Here is an 8789-nt window from a genome sequence, read left to right as displayed (position 1 = left end):
GAGAATGCCAGTCTTGAATGGATATAGTAATGTATGCTAACGTAACTTTAAGATACATTCACTAAAAGTAAACCTCAAATAATTGAAAAAGGATATGATACTTGTACTAGCAAGTTAAACAAATTCTATTATTTAACAAATATTAACAAGGAACAGTAAAATAACAGCATCAATTTAGTAAAAAATGAGAAAGGTGCCTGGTGTAATTCTGTCAAACTCTGTGTAAGACAAATTTTGTAATCAAATCAAGCAAATTTTTAGAGATATCTTTCCATTTACACCTAGGCAACAAAGGATGCAACAGATATGAATAATCTGTCAAGTGATCGATCAACATTTAAACAGTGTACTGATTTCTTGTAACTGAGCCAGTCTTGACCATTGTGTCTTTGTGCATCTGATAACCAAGCGAACATTTATTGTCCAAGTTCAAGCGTTCTTTGAGTCGTTTTCTGCAAATAATTTGAAATTTTCATTGAAGAGTGTTAGTATGTGACATGACATATTGAGAAATGATCTATCAGTACATAAGCAACATACTCACCCAATTTCCACTACTGAATTGGCAGCCTGGCCATTAGCTGTCCAAACAGCAATCTTGTCTATCTTTGCTCTGACATTTACAACAGCACCACAAATATCATCACTGTGTTCATCAAAAGCTTCTCCAACCATACATAAGAGCTATGAAAATAATAATGCATTAGTTACGACAGCAAAATCAAAGAGGTGATATAATCCATACCACTACATTAGATGACTTACAATTTCTAACCAAAAGCGGTCAAGATCAGTCTCCCGTTGCTTCCTGTCTAAATTAATTAACCAGCGTCCTCCAGCTCTGTTGGCACTGTCCTCCCACATGGGCATAATCCCTTTCTTAAAAAGAGAATAATCACATCCCACACGCAGCTGGCTAGGCAATCTAATATGGTTGTAAAGACTAAAAGAAACAATGGACAAATTGTTATTATTATTGTTACCAATAACAGGAATGCAATCGCATGAGTTGCGGAAGCACTTTTATACCTCCAAAAGTCCTCTACAGTATTGAAGCTGGTAATTTCTCGTTGATTTTCTTCCCAAGTCTTATTGTTGTTCTTTTCAAAGTACCAAAGTGTCCAATTGCTGTGAAGTGGATGTTTGATCAGCATATCATTGGCAAGGTTGTCTGGAGCAACATAATCACCAGCATCCTGAAAAAGATGATAAAGTTAATAGTTTATGGATTATGTAACACAATGTCAAACCATACATATGTACAGTCAATTGACATTGTAACCAAAATCTTGATCTGAAAATGTCAAATACATGTACATTTTCAATATTTCATTCACATCTTCATTCCAAAACAAATTTAAACGCTAGAGCTTGAATAAATTTACAAGTAGAGGAACGGAGACTAATTTGAATCCTTCAGTCAGTTCTCAATAGCAGACGATACCATTCATACACAGAAATTTCTACTTAAAATTACCACAGAAGGACTTCCGAAATCGGACGTCATCCCATACCCACGTAAGCTTACACTGAAGTGTAGCTTGCGGCAACTCTGATAGAAATATCTTTTAAAGGAAAGGGGAATCTGTTTTTGGTATTCATTAATCAAAGAACAGCAGGAGATTAAATTTAATTACGCGACCTTGCAACAAATCCGGTAGGAAGCATATGGATAATGTTAGGTTATGATATGATCCTGACGGGTGAGTCGTATTTGCTTGATGGTCTTGAGTGAATGCTCTTAAATACTTCAGTTGTAAAATCCTTTGACAAATTTGAGCTCAAGGTTGAACCTACCTCCCTTTCCACTTCCTTAACATCTGCCATTATCCTGAAAATTACAGAGAAATTCGGGGAGAAATCAAAAAAGTACGGGTTATCAGCCGAAACGAACCCCAATCTTGAGTTTTCAGGAGAACAGTGCACATTCACATTCATGCACAGCAGACTCATTCTTAGAAGGCGCAGTACATTGTTGCCATCGGCTTCGGCCTCTTCGGCATGCTTCGGTTCGCCGAAGTTTGGTTCCCGCCACTAGAACCGTCGTTCTTGCATTCGTGTTCCTGCACCATTTATGTTTCTTTGTCGTTGTCTGGAACTTGAGCAAGTCTGTGTTGCAAATTTAACAGCCCTCGTTTACGGATTGCTTAGGCAAAAATTGTCAAAATGGAGATGGAGCTTTCTGAGGGAGCATTGAATGTAAGTACTTGTAGAAGATTTCCCTAGAATTATCCAAGATTACTTCGGCTGTTCGTAAATTGCACAACACTATTGTCTTCATTTATTATTATGATTCATTCGCTCATTTAACTTAATTAAGTGCTTAACGTAATTGAAATTTGCTTCTACGTGCGCTCTGGATTGCTGCGTACTTGCGCTGTTGAATGCTGTGGTACTGGAGGAGGTTGTGTAGGCTACCACTCATTGCACTAGAAGCCTACCATGTCTCACATGTCAGAGAAGCTTAATGCACAGCACATTTTTTTTTATTACTCTAACATGATGTCAATCACAATTCTTAACATGTAAGATATTTCTTCTCATGCAAAGTTATTGTTGTTCTCTCTTGTAGACCATCATGAATGGGGGGCAGGTTGACACTCCAATTATGCAGATTCTGGTAAGTTTTAATTCATTTACCCCTTTATAGTTTTCAATTTAATACCAGGAAAAATTAAATGATGACTTTTGTTTTATCAGGGGAGCAAGAAAATATCGGGTGCTGGTGACAATGAGCGTTATCGCCTTTTGGTGTCCGATGGTGTACATGTCAACAGTTTTGCTATGCTTGCCACTCAACTTAATGAAATGATTCGTAATGGTGATTTGGCTGATAATACCATTGTTCGTATTAAGAGGTACATCACAAGTGTTGTACCAAACTCAGGAAAAGGAGAAAAGTAAGTATTCTCTTTCCTATGCCAACTTCTGTGTAACTTAAAGAGTGTACCCCTGAATTGTTTTTAATGTGACTATTGATTCAGACGAGTCATGATCATCCTGGATGTGGAAGTTATTGCACCGGGCAGTGAAGTAGGAAACCGTATTGGCAATCCAGTATCATGGACTGCTGAAGGGTCTGCTGCTCCCGCTCCCGCTCCCGCTCCCGCTCCTGCTTCCACTCCAGCTCCTGCACCAGCTCCAGCAGCCAGAGCTAGTAATGGTCCAACTACCAATGGCCGCAGCAATGCCTCTGGTCCTGCAGCTGCTCCAAGACCATCACCACAAAAACCAGCTTTTAATGGAGGTAACCAAGGAGGTAAGTTCTTATGACATATTTTTAACATTTGTATGGTTTTACCCACGGTATTCATATTATTTTTCATTTTTGTCAAAGGATTTGGTGGTGGCTATGGGCAAAACATCAGGTCTCCAAACAAAGCGATGGGTGGCATGGAGTTGACTGCTGACACTCCCACAAATCCTATTGCCAGTTTAACTCCGTACTCAAACAAGTGGGTTATCAAAGCCAGAGTTACAGGAAAAACAAATAAAAGGTCTTGGTCAAACTCCAAGGGGGATGGAACACTGTTTTCATTTGACTTAACTGATGAATCGGGTGAAATCCGTGCTACAGCATTTAGGGAGCAGTGTGAGAAATTCTTCGATATGATTGAAGTAAGTTATTTTTCTGTAGCATTTTATATTTTACTTAATTTTACAGACCTTTTCTAAAAGACCTTTGAATATTTCAGGTGGGCAAGGTTTACAAGGTTACAAAAGCTTCCTTAAAGACAGCCAACAAGAGATTTACAACCCTTAACAATGACTATGAAATGAATTTCAACAATGAAACTCAAGTCTTGCTAATAACTGAAGATGACGCAGCTGTCCCTCAAATCAAATTTAATTTTTCACCCTTAAGTGAGATTGAAACCATGGAAGCAAATCTTCCAGTGGGTATGTTGAAATGTTATCATTAATTTATCATCAATTTATGGACTTACAGCATTTATATTGACTCCTCCTCACACTTGATCAATTTGATATTGGTTCATTTTCTGCTTCCAGATGTTATTGGGGTGGTGAAATCAGTTGGAGATCTTATAACTTTTGTAGCTAAACAGTCCAACAGAGAAATGAAGAAACGGGATGTGACCCTTGTGGACAAGTCTAATACAGCTGTAAGATTTCATATTTTTGAATTAGTACTAATCCCTACTACACCAACTTTATTTAAGATATTATTCATTGTGTTAACCTTGGGAGTTGTTTCTTACTGTTCCTGTCTTCTATTAACAGGTCAACCTGACTCTATGGGGAGAGCAAGCTGAAAACTTCGATGGGATGAACCAACCTGTCATTGCTGTGAAAGGTGGAAAGGTGAATGAATTTGGTGGTGCAAAGACTGTATCAGTCCCTGGATCTGCACTCTTTCAAATCAATCCGGACATGCCAGAGGCACACCAATTGAAGGGCTGGTTTGATGATGAGGGCTCATCTGCCAATTTCAAATCAATCTCCAATAGAACAGGGGGTGGTAGTGGTGGCAATGATGGTAATCTAGTCATGTTTTGTTTTTAATGAATGTTATTTATTTTAATTTCAATCCTGATAACTAACTTAAAATTTACAGGCATACTCCTTACATTGAAGGAAGCGCGTGAACAAAATCTTGGTAGTAATGGAAAACCTGATTACTTTAGTTGCAAGGCATCTATCATTATGATCAAAACTGAAAATGCAATGTATAACGCATGCCCTGGAGAAAATTGCAACAAGAAGGTATATATTACTAACTTGAATTTCAATTTTAATTGATTTTGTATCTAATTTTCTCACCTTACTTGTTGTCAGGTCCTTGACCAACAAAATGGCAATTGGCGTTGTGAAAAATGTAATCAAGAATATACCCACTACAAGCCTCGTCTTTTGTTATCGGTATGGCAAATTATCCTCTCTACAATATGTATGCATATTAATTAGACTCAGTTTTGAGTGACTTATTTTTTTATTTTTGCTTTAGGTAAGTGTAGGTGATTGGACAGATCACTCATGGGTCACCATGTTCCAAGAAAATGCAGAGTTAGTTCTTGGTAAAAGTTCTGAAGAAATGGATGAATTGAGGAAAAATAACCCAGATGCATATCAACAAGTTTTCCAGCAAGCCACCTTCAAATCATTCACGTTTAGAATGCGTTCCCAATTACAAACCTACAATGTAAGTATACTTTCTTTGCCACATAGAGACATGAAATCCTACTTTTTAGTATTATTCACTCAAGTAATTTTTGTTTTATTTCATTTTTAAAATTTAGGATGAACAAAGGTTGAAGACTACTGTATATATGGTGAAAAAGATTGATCACAAGGCATACTGTGCAAGCCTGCTCAAACAACTCAAGGAATTCTCTGGCATGGGAACAGTTGTTAACTAATTTCTCTCTTATTGCATTTTTGTTCTTTTCATATCAGTTTCCAATTTATTATAGTCATTAATTTACTCTGTTGCCTTAAAAGAAATTTAATTAGCATGTCTAGTTTTTTAGAGGCAAAGCAGCAATCATTTTGTTTTGTATCTATCCTATGTTCATTTCATTTATTAATTTTTGAATCCCATGTCCAGTTTGGTGTAAATTGTCCTGTATTGATGATCGGTGATAATTATAATATATATAAAGGTTCATACACCTATGCATGTTCCGCATTGTTTAACCTTTCCCTATACTACAGTTGTTTTTGGTTTTTCTTGATTTTTAAGTTGTGGTGGGTCATGTTATTAACCAGGTTCAATCATTCTAATTTCTTAATTTGTCAATTTATTTTCTTAAATGAATAGGAAATGAAGGTGGACAACGCACAAATTTTAGCTTTGTTTGTAATTCTTAAACTAAATAATACGGGTGCAGGGTGCACTTCATCCTAGAGAGTAATGAGTTGAACTCCTCCATGCCTCTGGCTTTCTTCATATTTGGTGTATATACGTAATGTTGATCTTAAGACTATTCACCCTAGTCAATATCTAATTTTCTGAAAGAACCTTCAATGTTACTGAAGGTATTCTGTTTGCGTTTCTCTAGTCGCAAAGTTTCATTTGATTGTAACTTTTCAGTGTTGAGGAAATATTCTCTGTAGCTTATCAATTTTTGATTCCATGTCTCTGCAACAAATTTTGTAATTAATTCAACAAATAAGGTTACTTTGACAAATGCCTCTAACCTTCAACAGTCCTGGCTCACCACAAAGTTCATCAGATGAGGCTTCTTGACCACCGTAGTCTTTTGGAAGGATATCTTGAGGTATGTGGTCCAGTAGGCTTTCAAGAGAGTTGTGGGTGTGGATCTGGGAACGAATTAGACCCTAGATAACCAATATTCAAAACAACTGTGAAGTCACTTACTAATTGGATGTGAGTCTTACTCTGTTGGCCAATTTTTCTGGGAGGAATGATTTTATAATGTTGAGTATTCTGTCAGCGAAAGATGGGGGAAACAAAACATGAATCCCTGTAACTCGCGCTGGGTATGTCCTCTGTGAGAAAGAGAAACTCACCGTAAGCTTGCTGACACATTAAACTGGCTGTATTTTTAGTTCTATGGTGAATGTCTCAGATGTGAAAAAGGATGAATTATTCATTTAAAGGGATGTTCATCCTACATACTGCACCCCACCTTGACGTGCGACACGGCCTTGCGGATGAGGACGGGGTTGGCGCCGACGGCGTGGGCGAGCGTGTAGCCGCGGGCGTCGAACAGGACCACGTCCCCGAGGCAGGCGGGCTCCCGGAGGATCACGTCCTGCCCCATGAAGGTCAGCTTGATGAAGCCCTCCACGCTGAACTTGTCCACGTCCTGGTCAAGCAGCCGGATGAGCGAGACGCGGGTGAGGTCCGGGGTGAGCCGAGGCATGACGCACAGACCCCTGGAGAGCAACAAGTGAGCAGCTGAGCAGGGAAGCACCATCGCCGGGCCGCCGGGACCTCCAGAGGGCGAGGCGGAGGGTGGTGCAAGTACCGCGAGGGCTGCTCGTGACAGCGTTGCGGAACGTTCGTTTCACTGCTGAAGCGCTTTCTTCCCGGTCCAGCTGCGTTGGTAAGTAACAGCAACAGCTCCTGGCTGCCACGCTCCATCACTGTCAGCATGCCGTCAGCCGACAAAACCAAACAGACGCAATTTTGAATGGCTCCGGAGGCCGAAGACCATGCACAGGTAGCAGGGATCGGACTTTCGTGCTGTTTTCGTCTGGCTGCACCGGCTGGGCTTCGACTGTCATTTACCAATCCCGCAGCCCATTTACCATACCGTGTATCAGGGCAACGATACAACAGTGTGCGGGTTTGCCCACTCGCTACTTCCGTAAGGCGCCATGGTCCCTAGGGTAGTCAAGTCATACCCTTAACACTGTTGTGTCGTAGCCTTGACAGGCACTGGGTAGGTGTTCCCGAGGGTGTTCCCAGGGTGTTCCAGGCCGTACTTTTTTCCTGGTTATTACCGGATGCAGGCGTGCGCACGCGGAGAAGAGTCGGTAGGCAAGCCCGCCCTGCATGCGGTACAGTACAAACAGAACACCCACCCTGTACAACTCGATTCGTTATGAGAACTCACACGACTCTCATGAGGCTCTGCATCTCGGGCCCCAGCGGGTCCCGGGCGCGGTAGAATTCGGGCATGTCGGAGCGCACGGTGTAGATGTCATCTAGGCGGCGCTGCGCCACCACCACCGAGTTTTTACAGCGGATGAGGAGCCGCTCAATCATCATGTCGTCTGCAAACGAATAATAATGCCGTTTGAGTTGGCGTTGGGACAAACACCTGTCAGGTTCAAAAGCCGAAGAAAAACGGGCCACAGGCTCATCTCGTAGCAAACCAATCGGGAAATACGAAATACCCTGTCAGAGTGTCACTATCGGTTGACTGCAACAAGTGAACGAGTTGCACTTTCTCATCAGGAAATTTATGTTGACATGTGCCACAAGTTTATTTAGTGAAGGGTACGATGTGCAACATCGATAGCGGCGTCAACACGAAGGCAGGCGGCCGGATGAGGACGGTGCACGAGTGAGCAGCACTCTTCCCGTCACGATTGTTTTGCGTTTACGGGATTCGCCCCGCCTCGGGTACAAACATCCTGAGAAGTCCTGACTGTGACATTGCCGCCAACGGCGCCGAATACTCACCGACGTCGTCCTTGGGCAGGTGGGGCTGCTTCTCGAGCCACGCCCGGATGGTCGCCACGTCCCTCGCCATGCCCTCCTTCGTCATGCCGTACTCGGCCAGCACGCGCGCCGACTGGTCCTGCGTCATGGGCTCCATGGCCGGCACCGCGCTCTCTGGAAGCACACGGCGACGGCGTGAGGATGTGGGTCATCTGGTCGAGGGTACTCCATGACATGACCGCCGTGTTGACGAGGGTCGGTCCCGAAGTGACCCGGGATCCCCCTACAAACTGTACACTAGCGTTCTGTGAGCAAAGTGTTAGGTCACAACGGCCAAAAACTTTGACTTTTTGTAAATAAAATGGCGTCCATTCGGCCCTCTTAATGACCATTATAAGACTAATAAGCCAGCATAATCGTCTTGTGCTTGTACCTAAGGGGATACATAGACTGGTCAACATTTGGTTACAACAGCCTCCCATCCCATCCCCCTTTTGTATCCGCACGACGCGCCCTTTCCCCTTCCGCACCGACCCCCGCCTACCCGCACCTATTATTTTCCACTTCGTTAGGCGCGAAGCGTTTCGCCACATCGAGATCGCACTTTCGGTGGCGGCGGGCGATTGCGGGCGGATGACTTATTACCAGTCCGCCTGACGGGCCTGACGGGCTGACAGGCGGCGGGGCCGGGCCG

General features: G+C 42.3%; 3 protein-coding genes across 3 annotated transcripts in view; 1 reads left to right on the top strand and 2 right to left on the bottom strand.

Annotated features, from left to right (window-relative positions):
• The window catches only part of LOC113213860 (eukaryotic translation initiation factor 4E), a 12981-nt gene extending 11018 nt beyond the window's left edge, over window positions 1-1963 (bottom strand). The window contains exons 1-5 of the mRNA XM_052263501.1: window positions 1798-1963; window positions 1030-1196; window positions 766-943; window positions 545-684; window positions 74-452 (exon numbers count right to left, since the gene is read on the bottom strand). Coding sequence (XP_052119461.1) covers window positions 338-452; window positions 545-684; window positions 766-943; window positions 1030-1196; window positions 1798-1953 — 756 coding nt within the window. The 5' untranslated portion in view covers window positions 1954-1963 and the 3' untranslated portion in view covers window positions 74-337. The remainder of the gene's footprint in view (window positions 1-73; window positions 453-544; window positions 685-765; window positions 944-1029; window positions 1197-1797) is intronic.
• Window positions 1964-2016: 53 nt separating this feature from the next.
• LOC113213857 (replication protein A 70 kDa DNA-binding subunit) lies at window positions 2017-5634 on the top strand. Its single transcript, XM_026433064.2, has 12 exons — window positions 2017-2199; window positions 2573-2620; window positions 2701-2900; window positions 2985-3259; window positions 3338-3618; window positions 3696-3900; window positions 4012-4124; window positions 4243-4498; window positions 4577-4725; window positions 4798-4881; window positions 4967-5161; window positions 5259-5634. Exons 1-12 carry the CDS (start codon window positions 2167-2169, stop codon window positions 5376-5378), a joined length of 1959 nt encoding a protein of 652 aa, XP_026288849.2. The 5' UTR covers window positions 2017-2166; the 3' UTR covers window positions 5379-5634.
• A 102-nt stretch (window positions 5635-5736) lies between these two features.
• LOC113213858 (alpha-tocopherol transfer protein-like) lies at window positions 5737-8269 on the bottom strand (the record flags this gene model as incomplete). Its single annotated transcript, XM_052263500.1, is given in 6 exon segments — window positions 5737-6100; window positions 6180-6282; window positions 6361-6471; window positions 6612-6861; window positions 7545-7704; window positions 8117-8269. Coding segments are annotated over 6 exon segments (926 nt in total), but the record flags the coding sequence as incomplete, so codon positions are not given.
• Between the last annotated feature and the right edge of the window lie 520 nt (window positions 8270-8789).

The sequence above is a fragment of the Frankliniella occidentalis genome, unplaced genomic scaffold (assembly GCF_000697945.3).
Source record: "Frankliniella occidentalis isolate FOCC.00 unplaced genomic scaffold, Focc_3.1 Scaffold12, whole genome shotgun sequence".
Classification (NCBI taxonomy): domain Eukaryota; kingdom Metazoa; phylum Arthropoda; class Insecta; order Thysanoptera; family Thripidae; genus Frankliniella; species Frankliniella occidentalis.
Note: the sequence above shows the minus strand (reverse complement) of the source record. Positions and strands in the feature narration are given on the sequence as shown.

Excerpts from the sequence above, each read along its gene's own strand:
- LOC113213857 (XM_026433064.2), top strand. The coding sequence starts at position 2,167 with ATGGAGATGGAGCTTTCTGAGGGAGCATTGAAT. Across the intron at positions 4,125-4,242 it reads TGGACAAGTCTAATACAGCT|GTCAACCTGACTCTATGGGG; the intron begins GTAAGATTTCAT and ends TTCTATTAACAG. Across the intron at positions 4,499-4,576 it reads TGGTAGTGGTGGCAATGATG|GCATACTCCTTACATTGAAG; the intron begins GTAATCTAGTCA and ends TAAAATTTACAG.